This window comes from Apodemus sylvaticus, chromosome 5, assembly GCF_947179515.1.
Source record: "Apodemus sylvaticus chromosome 5, mApoSyl1.1, whole genome shotgun sequence".
In the NCBI taxonomy this organism is placed as follows: Eukaryota; Metazoa; Chordata; class Mammalia; order Rodentia; family Muridae; genus Apodemus; species Apodemus sylvaticus.
Window position 1 is genome coordinate 69,421,195 of NC_067476.1, and position 21,442 is coordinate 69,442,636.

The 21,442-nt window shown below is 33.2% G+C and overlaps 2 protein-coding genes across 2 annotated transcripts; both read left to right on the forward strand.

Annotated features, from left to right (window-relative positions):
• The first annotated feature begins 1,303 nt into the window (after window positions 1-1,303).
• LOC127684347 (olfactory receptor 4P4-like) lies at window positions 1,304-2,227 on the forward strand. Its single transcript, XM_052181292.1, has one exon. The coding sequence runs from the start codon at window positions 1,304-1,306 to the stop codon at window positions 2,225-2,227; it is 924 nt and encodes a 307-aa protein (XP_052037252.1).
• Window positions 2,228-15,427: 13,200 nt separating this feature from the next.
• LOC127684348 (olfactory receptor 4C11-like) lies at window positions 15,428-16,339 on the forward strand. The gene has a single exon (XM_052181293.1). It carries the CDS (start codon window positions 15,428-15,430, stop codon window positions 16,337-16,339), a length of 912 nt encoding a protein of 303 aa, XP_052037253.1.
• The last annotated feature ends 5,103 nt before the right edge of the window (window positions 16,340-21,442 follow it).

The window sequence follows — 21,442 nt, forward strand, 5'->3', positions numbered from 1 at the left end:
ATGGAGAAGCTGAGAATCTTATGATATTGAAAACAACAATCTTATGATATTGGTAAGTGCAAAAATTAAAACTAATTTTACATATGCTTACAAAATAAAACAGATACATAATACATATGTATATATACATATATGCTAAACATACAATTAAAGTTCATATTACATGACTCTACTGTCATAGCCATCTATAAACATTGTATTTTTTATAATTATAGGCTTTACGTAAAATATAAAGAATAAAAATCAAAAACATGAAATTCAAAATCTCTTATTTGTCCAGGTGCTAAATATTTCTTTATAAGGACTGGATGAGGCAGAGGAACTGTACCTCAGAAAATTATTTGCAATTAGCTGGTATACTATACTCACTAATAATAAATCATTTACTTTATTTTATTCAAATATTCCTTATTTTTACTATCAATTTTTATAACATATTTCACATATTTCTTAGAAATGTCTCATTCCTTTCTTTCTTAATGACTTTTGCTGTGTCAAAAACAATGTAATTTGAGTCCTTGCTATCACTTCTTTCATGATATTTTTTACATTTCTGTGCTTTCTACCATTTTTGCCAAGATTGAGTGTAGCAATTCTAAGGCAGAGGGATTATATATATATAGAATAATTATTTTAATAAATTTTGCTGATGTAGTCTATCATAATCCCGTCTCACTGTTTCATGTTACTGTCATGATAATTGTATTCACTACTATAAATCTGACATGTCTTCTCCTAAAGAATCCGTTGAATAAGAAAAGGAACTGAGGAAATGATAGTATTATATACACATACAAGAAATATAATTTACTTATTTCCTTCCTGTAATTCTTTGCAGATCCTTTGCATCTCTCTCCCCACCCAACTGTATATTCTTTTTCTCTCTCTCTTTCAAACAAACAAATTTGAAACTAAAGCAAAATGAAACAAGAAATATACATACAGAAACACAAAAATAAAAATGACCATAAGGCCAATGGGATGAAAGAAATGCTCAAACAACAGCAAAGGAAAGAAAATGTCCACACAAGTAACATTGAGGGGTCTTGTTTATTTGTTTGATTTTGTTTTTTGTTTATTTAGAGTTTGGGCAGAGAAGGAATTGTTTTTTTGTGTGTGTTCTCCAACTACCCCTTTGTATGGGCCTACACGGAAGTATGACTTGAATACACTTGTGACTCAAGTGACAAAAATGTTTTGTCAATAATTTGTCAGTCATGTTTAGATGTTTGTGATTCAATTGACTTTTTCCTTCTGAAATTCTCTTTTACATAGATAACTATTCTTGTATAGAGTATAATAAATGGAATGCAAGAGGAACATATCAGAATTTCTTCTCATGGGGCTGTCTTCTAAGCAAAACATTGAAGTGTTTTGCTTCCTGTTCTTCTCATTCTGTTACCTTGCCATATTGTCTGGAAATCTGCTGATCCTTATCTCAGTTAGATGCAGTTCTCTGTTCAACCAGCCAATGTACTATTTCCTCAGTCATTTATCTTCTATGGATATTTTCTATACATCCTGTGTGACACCCAAATTGATTGGAGATCTGCTAGTGAGACGAAAATCCATCTCTTATACCAGCTGCATGCTACAGGTCTTTGCCATGCACTTTTTTGGTATTATTGAAGTCTTAATCCTAACAGTCATGGCATTTGATCGCTGTGTGGCTATCTGCAAGCCCCTCCACTACATGATCATCATGAGCAGAAGCAGGTGCCATGTCCTGATCTGGGCTTCTTGTGTTGGTGGAGCTGCACACTCCTTTTCACAGTTTTGTTTGCTCATCTGCTTGCCTTTCTGTGGCCCCAATGAAATAGACCATTATTACTGTGACATTTTTCCTCTGCTGAAAGTTGCCTGTACTGACACCACCATCATTGGTATCCTGGTGGTTTCCAATTCTGGATTGATTGCTTTGCTAACTTTTGTTATCTTGTTTGGTTCATATGTGGTCATACTGTTCACATTAAGGAATTACACAGCAGAAGGAAGACAGAAAGCTCTTTCTACTTGTGGGTCCCATATCTCTGTGGTTATTTTATTCTTTGGACCTTCCATCTTTGCTTATCTTAGACCTCCTACCACTTTCCCTGAGGACAAAATTTTTGCTCTATTTTATACCATCATTGCTCCTATGTTCAACCCCCTCATATATACTTTAAGAAATACAGAGATGAAAAAGGCTATGAAAAAGGTTTGGTGTCAAAAGGTATTTTCACAGTAGAAACATAATTAATTTGCAGTATGTTAAACAAATTTATGTAGAATTAAGATTGACTCTGAAAACAAGAGGTACAAGGTTTTAACTATTGAATATCAACGGCTTAATCAAAAAGGGAAGAGTAGATGGAATTGGAAAATAGTAAACTGAAAATTTGCTATGCAATTGAGGATGAATAATGTCTTTCATATTAAAGTGTTGGGGGCTGTTAGGATGGTGACTACAAAACATACTCAATTTCTGAGCAATTTTAGAACCTTACATTATTTTATTTGTATTTTTACATGATGATAAAAATATTTCAGGATAATTCAGAAATCAAATAGATGGATATTAGTTTCAGATAAATGCTTTTAATAATGTTTTATATTCTAACAGTTATGTAAATAAATCTTGAATGTTAACAATTTTAACTAAATTATATCATGGTGTTTCTCTAATCAAACTGTGGAAAATCAAAGTGAAAAGTAAGATTTTATGCCATTACAGAAAAGCTTTATTAGTTCAAGACTCTAAGACCCATACTTGAATAAATCATTTCATACAAGACAGACCTGAAAATATACACCTTTAAATGAATCCATTCAACTTCTGGTGGCAAAGAACTAAGAAGCAATTTTCTCTTTAAAAATTTTAAACTAATTATTGTTTTGATCTTTTTTTCTGTATTGAAAAATTTATTTGTGATGTTTTTATAGATGGATCCCAATATGTTTTAACCTTATTGTTTTACTCCTCTCTCTCCCTTGTCAGCATTCCTTTCCTGGATGCAAATAGTCTTTCCTTCTAAAGTCAGGTCAGTTATAGTCCATCACCTTCTGTAACAAACATATACCCTTACTCTTCTTTCCCTTCTATGAAGGGTTATCACAGAAGAAATTTCCTTTTGATGAAGGGACCATGCACTTGAGATACAGTCCAGAAACCACTGGGCATGATTTGACCTGAATGTTTCCTCAGTGAGAATTTGCTTTCCTGGTTCTAGGAGGAACAAAGCAAACTTTCAAAGAAGGAAGCAACTATCAGTCCTATTCATCTATAATAGCAATACATCACATGAATGACTAGCATGACTCAATAATATGAAGGGTATACTCGTGGCAGGTATACCATGGCACTAGACAATAGCTCTCTAATTGGATGTAAGCCCCACTTCATAAGAGGAAAATGGTATTTAATACCCAAACCTGGCTTACTAGTTAGTAAGGTTACCGATATTGAGAAGAGCCTGCACCTGTTACTTAATTAAAACAGTTTAAACCCTAAAAATAATCTGAACATTTTATTTCTATACACAAGTAAATATAGTCTTTACCTGTCAGCATGGAAACTGCTAAACACAAAGAAAATTACTGAAAAATCCTCCCAATCAAAATTCAGAGTTGTAGAAGCCTGTCTCATTAGATACATCTACAAATCACTCCCACACCTAAGGTTTGGGAAACATCATGGAAAGGGGACTGAAAATTTAAAAAAAAACAAAGAATAGGAGTTTTCTGTGATATTATATCTCCTGAAATACTCAAAAATTAATCCCTTAAATTCTCACCCATTTGTTGTCCTAAATATTAGCCAATTATGGACAAGTATTTTATATATAGTGAATATGGATGGGAATGGAGGAGTGTTAGATGGACCAGTAGGCCTCAAAACTTTTGAAATGTTTTCCTATATAAGACCTGCACAATAGGAGCACTAGGTAGCATGTCAACATGAGCTAAGGAAGTATCAAAAGTACCTATCAATAGATAAGACTTATGGACAATTATGGGTTAATAAGATAGAAACTGTAGTGTTCTCCAAAGAGTGAAGGTTGGTATCTACAATATACAGAGAAAACTAGAATTCCTCAGTGAGACTCAATTGAACAACTCTGTCTACATGATGATCAAATATACAGTTCTTAAATGATGGAATGGAATAAATATGTATAAGGTGTCCAGCAAAACCAGTGAAAATGCAGTTTATAATTACACTGTCACCTATGTATGTTTGAGGCTTACTTCACCAGGATTCAAAAGATAACTTCAACTCCATGCCTATATAGACAGCCTTTTATGATCAGGAGATCACAAAACTAAATCAGAACTCCTAGCCTTATATAAATTCTCTGTCATGCAGGGGAAAAGGTTAAATAGGTAAAAAATACTTTAAATGAGAAAAATATACAGGAATCTTGGTCATATCATGGTCAAATAGGAGCTACCAGGTACAAATAGCCTTTAGAATTTTTTCTCATAATTCAGAAATATATTCTAGATGTTTGTACCACACAGTTTTGTCATTGCTTTTTTTCAAACAACAAAGGTTTTATTCCTGTTTAAATCCTATGGATACTGCAAGCCAATAGGGAATCTCTTCTGTCACCTTGAATCTTTGAACACAAGCTGTCAACACTTCTAACCTCAGATGTCAGGCTATACCTGGAATTATATCTGTCTGCTTACTGAATCTCCCAAGAGCAGTATGCACAACTTTGCTTTTGATTTTCAATAATTTAAATAATCTGTAAAACGGGAAAGTAAACAATGCATTGATTTAAATATAGACCTTTGTAAGTCTGGAGCCTGAGCTTTTATTATTACATATCATTCACTGTTTTGTTCTAGGCTCAACTGACCTAACATGGATATATTGCACTACATAAACAATTTTTTTAATTTGGTTCATTGTTCCTTATATATATATAAGGAACTATATATATATATATATATATATATATATAGAGAGAGAGAGAGAGAGAGAGAGAGAGCAAAAAGCATTCTGTGATACTTGTATTATGGAAATAACAGAAGTAGTTAAAACATACTTTTAACATCATTGTTATACGACTGTTTTTGTTATCATGGTGATACAAATAAACATCTTACTTTGTTCCTCAACCTTTTATGATATTCATATAGTAATAAGTTTATGAGTCTAACTGGCCTTAAAGATCCTAAGAGGCATTGTGGTTATATGCACTGGCAAGAATACAATCACACTTTAAGAAATATCTGTGCAAGGTAAATTACATCAAATTTTGGAATAATTATTATTCACCAGATAAATCCATCATCAAGATATCTAAACATTCAGAGCATGATTTGAGAGCACTTGTACTGCATTGTGAGATTTCACATTTGTATGGAAGAACTTAAACTAGTTTGGAACAACTCTTCACAACACATAGTAAAGGATGTAAAGGATAATATAACTCCATTAAAAAGAATGAAAGCGGAGAAAAAATATAAAACTCATTAAGTGAAAATAAAACACATGACCAAATTCTAGTCCTTTAAATATAAATTAAAAATTAATTTAGAGCATTTTATTAAAAACATGTTAATTTATCAAAATGTGGTTAAAACAGATTTATAATATTTCATTTTATCATGTATAAATTATACTTAAATAACTAGATTAAAATAAAAATAGTATTCCTTTAAATTTTATTTATTCTTTTATGCCCATTTATTTCTTTAATTCTGTTTTCAAACTTTTTTAAAATTGCAATATTAATTGCTTAACATATTAAAATGTATCTCACCAATATCATTGATAATACCAGAGCATATCTACAATTTCTCTCTCTCTCTCTCTCTCTCTCTCTCTCTCTCTCTCTCTCTCTCTCTCTCTCTCTCTCTTTTGATTTGGTTTTTTTCAGACAGGGTTTCTCTGTATCGCCCTGGCTGTCCTGGAACTCACTCTGTAGACTAGGCTTGTCTTGAACTCAGAAATCCACCTGCCTCTGCCTCCCAGGTGCTGGGATTACAGGCGTGTGCCAGCACCACCCGGCTAAAATTTCTCATAGTCGATTATTATACATTAATAAAAATAACTGTGATTTGTGTATGGGTATGTATAAATGTGGTCCTGGGGACTAAATCATGGCCATGTAAATACTAGTAAAGTATCTGATCTTAGTTGTCTCTCTGACTATGTTAGCATTTTTTTTTAATAAACTACTTAAGAAACTATATAAGCTGAAGCTTCAGGGTTGTGTAGAAATCCAATAGCCAACATCATATTAAATGGAGGGAAAATTTAAAAATTTCCATTAAAATCAGGGACAAGGCAAGGCTTCCCACTCTGCCCTATTTATTTAATATGTTACTCAAAGTTCTACCTAGAGCAATAAGACAATGAAAGGAGATCAAGAGGATATAAATTGGAAAGAAAGAAATCAAGGTATTCCTATTTGCAGATGATATGACAGTATACTTAAGCAACCCTCCAAAAGTCTACCACAGAACTGCTGGTAGCTACAGATAAGTGGCTGCATACACAACTCAAACTCAGGAACCCTCAAATATACAAATAATAAATGGGCTGAGAAGGGAATTGGGGAAACATCCTTCACAATAGTCACAATAAGGGAAAATATTTGGGTGTAATTCTAACCAAAAGGGTGAAAGATATATATGATAAGAAGTTCAAGTTTGGGTAGCAAAAATTTGAAGAAGATATAAGAAGATGGAAATATCTTCCAAGCTCATGGATCAGTAGAATTAACACTGTGAAAATGACCATCTTACCAAAAGCAATCTACAGATTCAATGTAATACCCATCAAAATGATAATGAAATTTTTTACAGACTCTGGAAGATAAATTTTCAGTTCATATGTAAAACAAAACCAAAACAAACAACAAAATCAAACTAAAAAAGAAAACAAAACAAAAGAAATTCCAGGATAGCCCAAAGAATCCTAAACAATGAAATAATGCCTGGAGGAATCACCACCCCATACCTCAAGCTCTATTATAGAGCAAGAGTGCTAGAAACTGGATGGCATTAGTACAGAAAGAGACAGGTCAATCAATTGGATAGAATTGAAGACCTAGAAACAAACCCACATTCCTATGGACACTTGATTTTTGACAAAGAAGCCAAGATGCTGGTCTCACCGAATTAATTTATCACTCTTCACAAAATTCAAATCAAGTGGATCAAGGACCTCAACATAAAACTGGATATATTAAATCAAATAGAATAGAGAGTGGGAAAGACCCTCAAGTACATTGGTACAGAAGTCAAGTTCCTGAACAAAACACCAATGGCTCAGGCCCAAAGATCAAGAGTTAACAATGGGATATCATGATCCTGAAAAGCTTATATAAGGAGAAAGACATTGACAATAGGAGAAAATGGCTGCCTATAGACTGGAGAAATATCTTCACTAACCCTATATCCAATAGATGGATTAGATCCAAAATATATAAAGAACTCAAGAAATTAGACTCCAAGAAAGTAACCCAATTAAACTTGGAGCACAGAACTAAACAGAATTCTCAATAAAGAAATCTCGTATGGCCAAGAACCCTTTGAATACATGTTCAATATGCTTGGTTATCACAGAAATGCAAACCAAAGCAACCATGAGACTCCATTTTATACCATCCATCATTTTGGCAAAGATAAAAAACCTCAATGGACAGCACATCCTGTTGAAGATGTGAAGAAAGGAACAAATTTCTCTATTCCTGGTGGGACTGCAAACTTGTATAACCATCCTAGAAATCAATCCGTATCTTGTAAGTTTGTAGCTAGTTCTAATGGAAGACCCAGTTATATCACTCCTAGGCAAAACCAAACCAAAACCAAAATAAAAACAAAAACAAAAGAAGCTCCACAATACCCTAAGGAAAAGTGCTCTACTATGTTTATACAAAATTTATTCTTGATAACCATCAACTGAAAACAATACAGATGTCCCTCAACTGAAAAATTTATACAGAAAATGTAGTTCATTTACACAGTGGGATACTGTACAACTATTAAAAATGAGGATATGCTGAATTTTTCAGGCAAATGGGTAGAACGAGAAAATATCCTGAGTGAGGTTACCCAGACCCAAAATGACATTCTTAGTAGGTATTCATTGATAAGTGGTATTAGCCATGAAGTACAGAATACCCATGATATTCCTATCATGCTCAAAGAAGTTGAACAAGAAGAAAGGACTAAGCAAGGATGTTCTGATAACACTTAGAAGGGGAAACAAAATAATCATAGGAGGCAGAGGGAGGGAGAGAACTGGAGGACAAGGATAAGGAAGAGTTGAATGGGCAAGCAGGATCATGGACAGGAAGTTACCTGAGAAAGAACCAGAGGGCAAGAGAAAGAGTAGAAATCTATAACTGCCTTGGATTTGGTTAAGGGGGAAAATGTCCAGAATGTCCCAGAGACCTACATTAGTGGAGGTTCCCATGTCCCATGTCTACTAGCAGTAGGGACATGGTACCTGAAGAGCCTACCTCTTGTAACCAGGCAGGACTTCCAGTAGAAGAACAGGGACACCAAACCACCCACAAGTCTTTCACCAAAATTTCATCTTCTATAAAAGTAATTGAGGGATCAAGTAGAGACTGAAGGAATGGCCAAGCCATAACTGCCCAACTGGAAACATATCCCATGGGCAAAGACCAATTCTTTATATTATTTATGATTCCCTGTATGCTGCAGACAGGAGTCTACCATAACTGTCCTCTGAGAGGCTAAACCCACCAGTCGATTGAAAAGAAAGCATATACACATGGCCAGACATTAGACAGAGATAGCAGACACTTATGGAAGTGTTTAGGGAAGAATTGAAGGCCCCGATGTATACAGGAACCCTACAGAAAGATCAACAGGATCAACAAGCCTGGAACCTTGGGAGCTCTAAGAACCTGAGCCACCAACCAAATAGCACCAACTCCTGTACCCGCACTCCCCGCAGAAGTAACAGACAAGCTGATCAGTCTTCATGGCTACCCTTTATGGCCTCAGTTGGAGAGGATGCTCATAATCTGAATTATTATTATTACCAAATAATACTAATAAACTAAATACATAGTTAAAATACATCAAAAGATCCAGATTCAAGTGGTAGGTTTATAACTCAATTTTATCACATCTATCTATCTATCTATCTATCTATCTATCTATCTATCTATCCATATATATGGATAGATAGATATAGATGTAGATGTAGTTGTAGATGTAGATGTAGATGTAGATGTAGATGTAGATATAGATATAGATATTCAAATCTTGACTGGGCTCAAAGTTTGTCTGTCACTCCAAAAACTTATAATATTTCTTCTATTGTCTAAATTTCAATGTGACTCTGACAGAATCATTGAACAGAGCATTTGGTAAATTCTATGCAAATATATCTTACAATAAGACATAAGAGGCAGAAAGGAGAAATGGCTATGACAGCATTTCCTGGGAATAATTGGCTGTGTAGTTGCTATGACTGTGTACTAGTTCTGCAAAATTGCTCATTTAATAAATGCTTCAGGGGTTTGTGAAAAAGGGGCATGGACTTGCTTTCTCTGGGGACTGCACATATGTGACTGTTTCCATGTATCTGTACATATTTTGTTACAAAAAGATATTTAATGCTCATATACCAGAAAAATTTTCAGTGCAAGGGCTGAATTTAGAAATATTTTTCTGTAGTAAAGTGGATATTAGTGGGGTTAATTTTTAAGTGAAAAAAAGGAGAATTGTTTTAGGCAATATTTCAGTCTTCATGGCAGAGTCTAACTCCAGCCTTCTACAGGATTGTCTGTGAATTTTTTCGTTTCTCCTTAGTATCTACACCTGAAGGTCATATTGGATAAATTTAAAAGATAATTTATGTTGTAAAGACTCAGTTCATCAATTTACATGGTGCGCCTTATTTTATATATGATTCATTTTCATTATAAATCAGAACACAGAGAGTAAAGTATGAGCAATGTATTGGAAATGGTCTTTATTTGCAAAAGAAAGGGTAAGTTTTTGATTCTTGCTAAACTCTCTTTTCTCCCATTCACTATCAGCTTGTTTTCATTTTCAATCCTCTAAAACCTAATGGAACAGAGTCAAGTTTTATCCACTGATGTGAAATTGGTAATAGTTTTTATTTCTTTATCTTATACTGACATCGGAGAGACTAGACTATGACTTGGGATACCTGCAGACTTATTTGTAAAGTATGGAGTCAGGACAAGAATTGGTATGGGCCCTGTAAATAGACAGTCAGTTTGCATTGAACCTGCTGAGATAGAGTTTGATGCTGAGGAGAGCATATGCTGATAAGTTCTGCCATATATTTTCTGTTTACAATTCATTCTCCAGTTTGATGTAAATGCAAATACAAAGAATAAAAGAAAGAAAAACCCTACTTTAATCATAAAACACTCTTCATGTATAATTTTTTGTTAAACTTTCCTGAAACTTGTCCTGGCTTATCTCATGTTTGCCATCTGATGATGCTTACTAATAATAACATTTTGTTCCTTATGACGATGATTCTTCTCATATTGCTTCAGAGATATATTGATTAGAACATGTGGAGAACAAAGGTTTGGCATCTGCTCTTGGATATTGTATGACAGCTGTTTGATAAACACAAAGATTTTGTAATATGTACAGACTGGAAAAGTACAATCTTGCCATATTCCAGTGTTGTAGGACTGAATACATTAACAATGCTCAAACAAAAATGACAGAAGGATGTGCTAGGGATGAGATGACTCAATGAACATCTAAAAAGCTTACATGAGATATGTATTTGTAACTCAGGCACTTGACTATGTAAATATAGACAAGATTTGCTGAAGCATGGTGTTTGCATTGTGCTTTCTCTCAATAGAAAAATATGGGGGAGATGCTTTAGAAGAGGAAAATTCATCAGGCTGTACTATGTGGAACTATTAGAGAAAGCATCTACTTAAGAAAGTGTGCTTACACGGAGTGCTTGGAATGCACATGGTGAGAATGGCTGGAACAGTGATGCTGAATGGCACAGTGAGTATATCAACCACTGTTTTTTGGAACAGTTATAAAGTTACAGCACATGAATCCTTTCATTTCATATGCCCACATGTCCATTTAAAACAGTGATAGGAATGAAGCAAAAGGGAGGAAGAACATGTTTGAAAAGTGAAGGTAGAAGGAAAAATAAGTGTTGGTTCTTGCTTTCTGATTAAACACATAGGAAAGGCATATGTTTAAAGGCCCTTGGTGACTTTATAAAGATTTCCTAGGGTTACAGATATGTATGTATAATATATGCAAGTGATAAATATAGAACAGGTTGATAGAGGTAGAGATATAAAAACATAGAGATATAGTTAAATATGTAGATATGTATATTTGTATGCATACATCCCAATATGATTTATTATATTTCTCCCACTGCATCTCATGAGACCTTAAAAAGTAATAACTGTAAAATATACTGTAAAAGACCCATAGTCCAAAAAATTCAAATATATTTTATGACATAGAGGGATTATATTCCATTTCGCTGTCCCTCTATAACTTAGATGAGGATCAGGACTTCCAGTCCTCTCATTAAGGGTACTCCAGTGAAGTCAAATGGAGGATGTCCTGAAGTGCCTGTATGCATTTTATGACTCTCAGCATCAATGGAACTAATAGACTTCCATGATAAATTTTGTATACCTGTATTTGCTAAGTTATGTCACCCCTACAACTCAGTCCTTTCATTACTGTTCAAATATGTTTTTTATTCAGTTTTCCTGCACTGTACCTAATAACACCACATTAAGATATGCCAGTGTGCTCATAGTACAAAAACTAGTTTATCACATAGTTGCCAGATATGACCCAGAAATAGAAGCAAAGACTTTGCGCTCCAAATATTCTAACACCTGCAATTTTACATGGTGAATTACTTTACTTTTCTTACATATAAGAACAGGCAAACAAATGTCATTAGCAGGAGGATGCTGGAATATTGAATGTTGTAGTCTTTTCATTATAGCTAAGCTCATCAGTAACACACAATATATACAATATTGCACTGAATAACTAATGGTGGTTATTTTTATCACAGGAGATTAATGAATCTTTGCTTCAATTTTATTACATTTCTGTCTGTCTGTATGTCTTTCTGTCTTCCCCCCTGCCCTTTTTCTGTGTGTGTTCCATGGAATATCCATGTAAGTACAGGATTGAGTGTCTCTTTCATGATGTATGTTGTGGGATCAAATTTAAGTTGTCTGACTTGATGGTAGCAACTTTTTCTGGGGAAAATCTCACAAATACCTGGTGAGGTGTGGGTGTTCTTACATTTTGTGTCCTCCAATTTTATATTGTAATAATGGAAAGAGACACAAAATTCATTACCTTGCTTTTATGAATTTCTCCTAAGAAACTACTTACATCTCTAAAACTTTTTACTGTTTTTAAAGTGTGCTACACAAGGGGAGTTGTATTGATTTGTTTCCTTCTCAGTCATATTAAATGGCATTTCATTTCTTTCACAAAAATGACTTTTCTCTAATTTTTATATCACTGTAATGTATATTATTACAGATGTTGGGTCTCAATTTTTCCTTTATTATAGAGCTCCTACCATCAAGATGCTATGTTGTTTTGTTCTTTTTGTAAATAAAAAGCTTAAATGCCATTTCTATCTTGTGGCCACCACAAAAACTATTAAGATCATTAAAGATGATTTTATTCAGACACTTTGGGAAGAAAATTTAGATTTAAAACAATGTAAAATTTGAACAAATAAACAACTTGAAATAAAAGTTTTATTAAATGGGAGTCTATACTTGAGGACTGACAAACCAGGGAAGCAGGAATGGATAGCTACATGTCTACCTTTTTTATATTGAATGAACTAAAGTTTATAGTGAGCCAATAGAGACATACTGTTGAAATACACACAATTATATATGAATATTGTAGTGCTGAACTTTTGTATCTTCAATGGGCAGGGAAGTGGTGTTTGCCTGTGCTTGTCAGTGTGGCACACACCTCTATGTCTCCCACACAGGTAACAAAGAGACTCTGGCTACAAAGTGATCTCTCACATTTGAGGTTAGAATTCATTTGTTCAAGTAATTTAAATTCCATCTCTGAGCATTATTTCACATGATAAATTATTATTTTCTATCTATTATTTCTATCTATATTAGAAGAAGAGATGATTTCTCCTCTTCTAATGTAACAAAGTAGTGCCTTAAATATTTAACTATTTGGTTTACATTAATTTTTGTCTTGAAATTAGATTTTGTTCATGCAGTGTGTTTTGATTAGTCTTACCTCCTCAGACTCTTGAATGACCCAATGAAGCTAAAGATAATTGTAGATGAGTAAACAATGACTTCTATATTAAAAATATGATATAGGAATAATATAAAATAGATGAATTGGCAAATTGGACTAAATGTTTTCAGAGTATTTTACAGCAAAAGAAATAATCACTGACAAAAGCCAACATTATTTTTAGCTAAAAAGTCCCAAAGTTATTTTGCTAGACTGAATTGTATTTAAAATATATCAAAAAGTTTGGTAAATGTGAGACATTTTCAGGGAAAAAAGTAAAAATGTAAGTTGTTCTTATAAAACTCATGTGAGAATAATGAAGTATATTTATTTCTATCAACTAACTCTTATAAAATAATGTCATAAAAATAATGTCATAAATTAAACTTGTTATCACAAACTTTAGCTGATCTGAAAAGTTACCAGACCTATAATTCTGGCCACATGTTTATGTAAGATAAGGATACACAAGCCACAGACACAAATAGACTCAAATCTCTCTGGAAACAAATATATGAACTCAACATGTTCCACTCTGCACAGTGAAAGCATGAATTCAGATTTTTTTGTTTCCACATATTTTGTTTGCTTTGTTGAATTCATAACAACCATAAAGTATACAGAAATAAACTAATAATTAATGAAGTTATATAAAGATTGAAAACCAGCTAATATTAATCAATGAGGATGATTCATTTAGGACTAGTTAAAATTATTTGTTTCACAATTCATTACCTTTTATAACATTATTATTTATAAAGTAAAAATTACAAGCAGCATAATTTTCTTGAAAGAATACTATAAGTATACTATTATTATAGTATTAAATTTAACTTGATATTTACGACTGTAAGGTATAAAAGCATGTGGCCATTGAAATGGATCATCAGGTAAAGATTTGCTGCCATGCCTAACAAACTGAGATCAATTTTATGGACCCACTAGGCGGAGGGAGATAATTACTCTTTTGGCCTTCACATGACTGTGATGGTTCAAATGCACATGTACATATATACATACACACATGCATGCATATACACACACAGAGCATGTACATATACACATGTACACTCACACATATACAGAAAAGGTAAGAGGAAAAACACATTAAGAAATGAAGATATGAGTTACAAACACACTAATAATTTTATAGAAATTCTACATCAAAATGAGGCAGTAACATTACATTCAGGACTGCTTTCAGTCACATAAGTCTCAAATATTTGAATACACAACCAAAAACAAACTCAATAAAAACTAACATTGCAGCAAACAAGTTTCTCACATAAAATTTAAAACAAGTAGTGTGTGTATGTGTATTTGTAGTACATATATTTTTCTAAATAACATTTTTCTATTAAAAATGTAAAATCTCTAATAAAAGCTAAAATTTACAGCTAGAAAATATTAGATTTCTAGTGGAACTAACCTAAATGTAATAAAAACTTTATAGCATACTTTTCTTTGATAATACTAAACTTACAGTATTATCCAAACTGTTATACCCTTATGTTCTCACAGTAAAGTGTTACACTAAATGAAGAAGCAGTATTAAAATTGGATTAAATACATTTTTTAAAGTATAACTTATCCAGGAGCAAAAGGAGACAGGTAAAATAGAAACAAAGATGTAATGAATTGTGATGAGACTTGTGTTATAATGGAAACTCTAGACTAAATAGTTTATTGCATTAAGTATTGCTTTTTATATTATAGAGCACAAGGAAAAATTCAGAAATAGGTCTACATGTACATGTGAATGCATGCATGGATAAAAAGTGTATTCATTGAAGGCACTCCTAATGCATAAAAAAAAAATGTTTGAGCTCATACCTTCCCAAAACACCTAACAGACACATACGGTTTTCCTAAGTTTCCTAATCAACACATCACATTTAAAAGAAAGAACAAATACTCTACATTTTGAAATATCAACAGGAATCAGTCCAGTATGTTTTTGAGTCAATAGGAAATCTCATTCAGAAATAGGTTTTATGTTGAACTTTCACAAGATTCTTCAGGGATTTTAAAGGCAGGTGAGATTATCAGCAAAGGTAGAACCAAGGAGTTTCAACATCAGGACATTGATCTCAAATATCATTTCTTTGTTTGCAGATTAAACATTTTTCAACCAGTCCTATCTAATACAGCCACTGATAGGATGCATAACAACAGTGTGACTGAGTTCATTTTGTTGGGGTTGACTCAGGATCCAGAAAAAGAGAAGGTAATATTTGGAGTCTTCTTGATTCTTTACCTTATGACTTTAATGGGGAACTTTCTCATTGTGATGACCATAAAGATGAGTCAGACACTTGGGAGTCCCATGTACTTTTTCCTCTTCTATTTGTCTTTTGCTGATGCTTGCTTCTCCACGACGACAGCACCTAGATTGATTGTGGATACTCTCTTACAGAAAAAAATTATTACCTACAATGAATATATGACTCAGCTCTTTGCAGCCCACTTTTTTGGGTGCATGGAGATCTTTGTGCTTATTCTCATGGCCTTTGACCGCTATGTAGCAATCTGTAAGCCTCTAAGATATACAACTATAATGAGCCAACATATCTGTGGTATATTAGTGATTCTTGCCTGGGTAGGGTCTTGTATTCACTCTTCAGCACAAATTTTCTTAGCCTTAAGATTACCATTCTGTGGCCCAAATGTGATAGATCACTATTTCTGTGATTTGCAGCCCTTGATGAAACTTGCCTGTATGGATACCTATGTGATAAATTTGTTAGTTGTGTCTAATAGTGGTGCCATATGTATGGTAAGTTTCATAGTACTGCTTATCTCCTATATTGTCATCTTATACTCTCTGAGAAACCATAGTGCAGAAGGAAGACGAAAAGCCTTGTCTACATGCACTTCCCATTTCATTGTGGTGGTCATATTTTTTGGTCCATGTGTATTTATATACACACGGCCACTAATCACTTTACCAATAGACAAGATGGTGGCTGTGTTTTACACAATAGGGACACCTTTGCTGAACCCTCTGATCTATACTCTGAGGAATTCAGAAGTAAAAAGTGCTATGAAAAAGTTATGGTGTAGTAAAGTATGACTGTCATTGATAAAGAATATTTGAAGATTCTAAAATATAGCTCCTTACGAGGCTAATTTTGATAGACAGTAAAACCAAAGTATTTCTGAGAGTATACAAGTGAGGTACATATGTATCCATGTATAAATAATAACTTGGTGCTAGGAAAATAGCTAATGGGGTAAATGTATTTGCCACAAGCCTGATGGCTTTAGTGAAGTGAGTATAATCCCTGAAACCCACATGGGTAAAGGAAAGAATAACCTCCTATAATTGTCTCCTCACTTCTTAAAACATGTCACATGCACATATACATAAATATAAATATGCAAATAAATATAAGCAATAATATTTAAAAGCTAGAATATGTTTCAAACTTCATATATAGATAGAAGATTACTAATTATGTATGTATATGATATGAGTATTTTGCACCTAGAATAGGTTACCTTATTAACACCCCATGAGTACTAAAAATGATGAGGGAGAAGAGAATTTGTTTGTTGGCTTTAAACAGTACAAGAAAATTCAGATTTCATATATATAGGAATGTGAAAATCAGAGCTAGATTTTATCCCTTTGCTATATGAGTGTTTTAAATGGTATATCTTCATTTTTAGTATAATCTAATCTAAATTATTATAAATCACACTTACTCTGACCTTTTCATCTCATAATGAAGCATAATCATTCTATTTCACTATCCCAGGTTATAAATTACACTGAAACACAGAAGTATCCCTTTAAGTGATAATAGTCTGCTGAGTACAATTCAGTGGGAGTGGGCTTAATTAATATTCAGAAGGCCTCATGTGTCATTCTGAAAACAAAACAAAAAATGATAAAGGCTGATGAAAAAGACTATACTGTGTTATATGGGTATTTCCCATTTTAGCACTGGGTTATGACCACAAAAATCACTTTTAACATTTTCATAGGATAGGTATGTATTGTTACCCAAAAATAATATTTCAGAAAATTTCTCATGTCCTATTCACTAATGTCAATTGTTTTTATATGTACATCATATAAATACCCATAATTTTCATTACTTTATGTCTTTATGTTTTGTTTTCAATACCCATGAGAATTTTTAAATATAATTACTTAATAAGTATGTCAGAAAGAGGCAAATATTTAATTCTTATCTTTCATTGTTCCAACTTCACATAGTAAAAACAGGCCTGTTTACCAGTGTTTAAATACAAGCTCACAGTTTTCAAAGACTCTTTCTTCTCAGTCTTAGTCATAGCAGAGCTCCAAATTCCCCATATATAAAATAAGGCCTCCATAAAAACTTACATGCTCAATTCAAATGCCCCAATGCAAATGGTGATGCTGAATATCATTTTCTATATTCTGACTTCAATCTTTGAATAAAGTGTACATTGGCTAAGTTGGCCTGTGTCTTGTTAATGCAGTTCTACACGTGGGATACCAGTGTACTAGATATTGACAAGTAACAGGTCAAAATTCTCAGTTTTGCTACAGGGCAATGTGTGATCATCCATATTTCATTCACATAAATCAAACTTTCTCAGAGAATCTAAGAACCAGTGAATTATCCTAGGGAGGTCATGCAATTATTCAATTATCTTCAAATGTAGATCTAGTTCTTTTGTTGTGCCAATACAAAGAATTAAATGAAGGACTTAAAGACTCCCTAAGCCTAATAGAGGAATAATCCATCTAAGTCATACTGTGACATAATGCCTCTCAAATAAAGATCAGTTGCGGAAAAAAAATGCCAAGAAGGGACTTACCATTTTGTTTCATGTTCCTTTTCAATTTCTAGATGATGGTGTTTGTGGATAAAGTAGGATGTTCCATTCCACTAATTTAGAGAAATATGATGAATATCTGTTTTTATTTGAGTATCATCCAAGGCTGTAAAGGCATAGAATGCTCAGTTTTGACAGACTTGCCTAATTCCAGATTCATACCTTGAGGCTTGATGTACACTGATGACGATTCTAATTTATATTTAGTGCACTTTCACTATCTGACTACGATAACAGGTGATAATAACAAGGGTGAGAACTTTTCTGGGACTCACTACTTTGATACTTCACTGGGTGACATATTCAATTTCTCTGCATAGAAGGATTACAGCTACAGCCATTTCCATTTATGAAACAAATATAGAATGAGGAAGAAATAATAAATGGCAGATCTCTATTCTAAAAAGTGATTTCACTTCCTTTGATCCTATAATTAGTTGGCATATATAATTGTACATACAATAATTTCACCGAATAAGGACATTTTCATGAAATAACAAACTAAAGAACAAACAGGAAAGTGCCTTGAACACTTAATTAATATCTTTCTTTTAGGATTAATAGTACTTCTTAAGCCATTATTATTAGATTATAGTAACAGAATGATCATTTTGTTACTTAAGCAAATTTTCCAAATTCATTGAGGAATTAACATTTTAAATTTTTTGAAATATTTGCATTATATATAAAAAATGATGTAATGTGATGTTCTAGATTTATTTTGAAAGTTCTTCCAATAATTATGTGACCAGAATTCTATTATAGATTCATTTTATTTTAATTTTACCATCCATAACTGAGGAATGAATATACCATGTTTTCAATCCTTTTTTCTCAGTTTCTTTTACACATTTTTACATTGTTTCACCAAATATGATTCAAACAACTACTTATGTTCTCATCACAGTACATAAAATATAGAATATAATTTTACTAACTGATGATCAGAATTTTCTATAAGGAAAATCAAAAGTAAATACTATGTCTGCCTTCAAGGAAACTGAAAAATGTTTTATTAGAATTTGTAGAGGGATCACTTCTCAGTCTTTTGGCTAAGATCAAGTATAGAATTTGTAGATGGGTGATAAGGATTTCTAGGGCAAAACTGTTGCATACAATTTAGACAAGTGCTCAGGATAAACTTCCTAGAGGGCTTCATTATTTTACAAAGACTTTCAAAGGCAAAGGAGATGACCAAGAGAATATTTTTATTAAAAAAAGAAAATATCTCCTGAATTTATGAAACTGTAGAATGAAGAAGAGATACAGAAAATGGGAAGAAGAGAACTCACAGATGAATATCATGGTGTAAAGGGCTATATTAGAGGTTTTTGCCAGAGGCAAGATAAGCTCTGCCAATGATAGTATGGACATGACTGTCATATTACAGTTTAACTGAACTTAATATAAATGCATGTTATATTTTTTTCAGTGTCATAGCAAAATCATGAAAAAACAGTGATTTAAAAACATTTTATTTATTTTGCATGAAAGCTTGAAGGAATAGAGTTTACCATGTTTATGAAAGCATGGTAGCTTGGAACCACTCTTCATTATATCCATCTTGCTGGCCATCTACTCTGATTATATAGAATTAAATAAAGTTCACCTCAAATTGCGTATTAGGTATTAGGTAGAATAATGAAGTATGTGGTTTGGCCTTTTCCTATTGCTACATAAGTATATTGGACAATTATAAACAAATCTTTATTTTTTTTTAAAAAAATATTTATTTATTATGAATACAGTGTTCTGCTTGCATGTATGCCTGCAGGACAGAAGAGGGCACCAGATCTCATTATAGATGATTATAAGCCATGTGGTTGCTGGGAATTAAACTCAGAACCTCTGGAAGAGCAGTCAGTGCTCTTAACTGCTGAGAGATTTCTTCAGCCCCCCCCCCCCCATCTGTATTTTTGAGAGTTACTGAAGCTAGGAAGTGCACAATTTTAACAACAAAAATATTGCTTCAATATTCAAAATGAAATTGGTCTAAGATTCTCTTTCATTGTCAGGTCTTGGTTTGGTTTAGGTCTAAACATGATTGTGCCTTCAGAGATTGAATTAGGTAGTATTTCTTCTGTTTCTATTTTGTGGAATAGTTTGAAGAGTATTGGTGTTAGTTATTCTTTGAAGGCTTGATAGAATTCAAGACTAATCCTATCTGCTCCTGGGCTTCTTTTTGTTGGGAGACTTTTAATGACTACTTTTATTTTTTAGGAGTTATATTAGACTGTTTATCTGATCCTGATTCAACTTTGGCACCTGGTATTTTTCTAGAACATTATCCATTTCATCCCAATTTTCCAATTTTGTTGAGTATAGGCTTTTGTAGTAGAAGTTGATGATTTTTTTTTAATTTCCTCAGTTTCTGATGTTATGTTTCCCTTTTTATTTCTGACAAAAATAATTTTTAATTCAAGTTTTCTCAGAAAATGGCATAGGACTCCATGCTTTTAATTAATAACTAGTGTCACGGTAAGGATTGATCAATACAACTGCAATGCTTATGAACATTGCACTCAATTATACTCTTTTAAAATACAGCATTCCTCTCAGCACTATCCCAGCTCATATCCAACTCTTATTCATTAAGTCCATCTCCATGAGCCCCCAAAGTCTTTACAGTTACAAAACTATTTAAAAATAACCAAGATGAAATCTCTTCTAATACACAAGGTTTGCTCTCAGCTATGATCAGCTATAAGTTCTAAATTAATTTTATAGTGCCAATACATAATAACACAAATAAACATTGTTGTTCACAAAGCAAGGAGTAGTGTCATGAAAAATATTCTATTCAATACCAAATCCAGAATGACAAATAGTACATCTTCCTACTGTTTGTATAGTGCCATGTCACATGGAGCCACAATACTCACTGTAGACAGATGACCATACACTTTTTGATCTTGTTATTTATAGACATTCTCCTTGACAGAATTCACTGGTGCCCTAAAATATATGGCAAGCCTATACCAACTGATATAAGGCCCACAACACATATATAGCAGAAGACTCCTGGGTCTGGACTCAGTCAGAGAATAGGCATCTAACCCTCTAGATACTTGTGGTCCCAGGGAGTGGGAAGGTCTGGTGGGATGGGATGGGGTTTCCTCTACCAGAACAGGGAAGTGGGAAGGGATGGGTCGGAGAACAGATGGAGGGAAGGGGGCTTATGTGACTTTTGGGGAGTGGGGAACCAGAAAAGGGGAAATCATTTGAAATGTAAATAAAAAAATATATTGAATAAAATTAAAAAAAAAAAAGACATGACAGGGGTGTGTGTGATATAGAACAGAGGGTAGACTGGAGTGTTATAAAGTCTGGACTGTTAAAAAAG

Coding starts and splice junctions, on each gene's coding strand:
- LOC127684347 (XM_052181292.1), top strand. CDS start 1,304: ATGGAATGCAAGAGGAACATATCAGAATTTCTTCTCATGGGGCTGTCT.
- LOC127684348 (XM_052181293.1), top strand. CDS start 15,428: ATGCATAACAACAGTGTGACTGAGTTCATTTTGTTGGGGTTGACTCAG.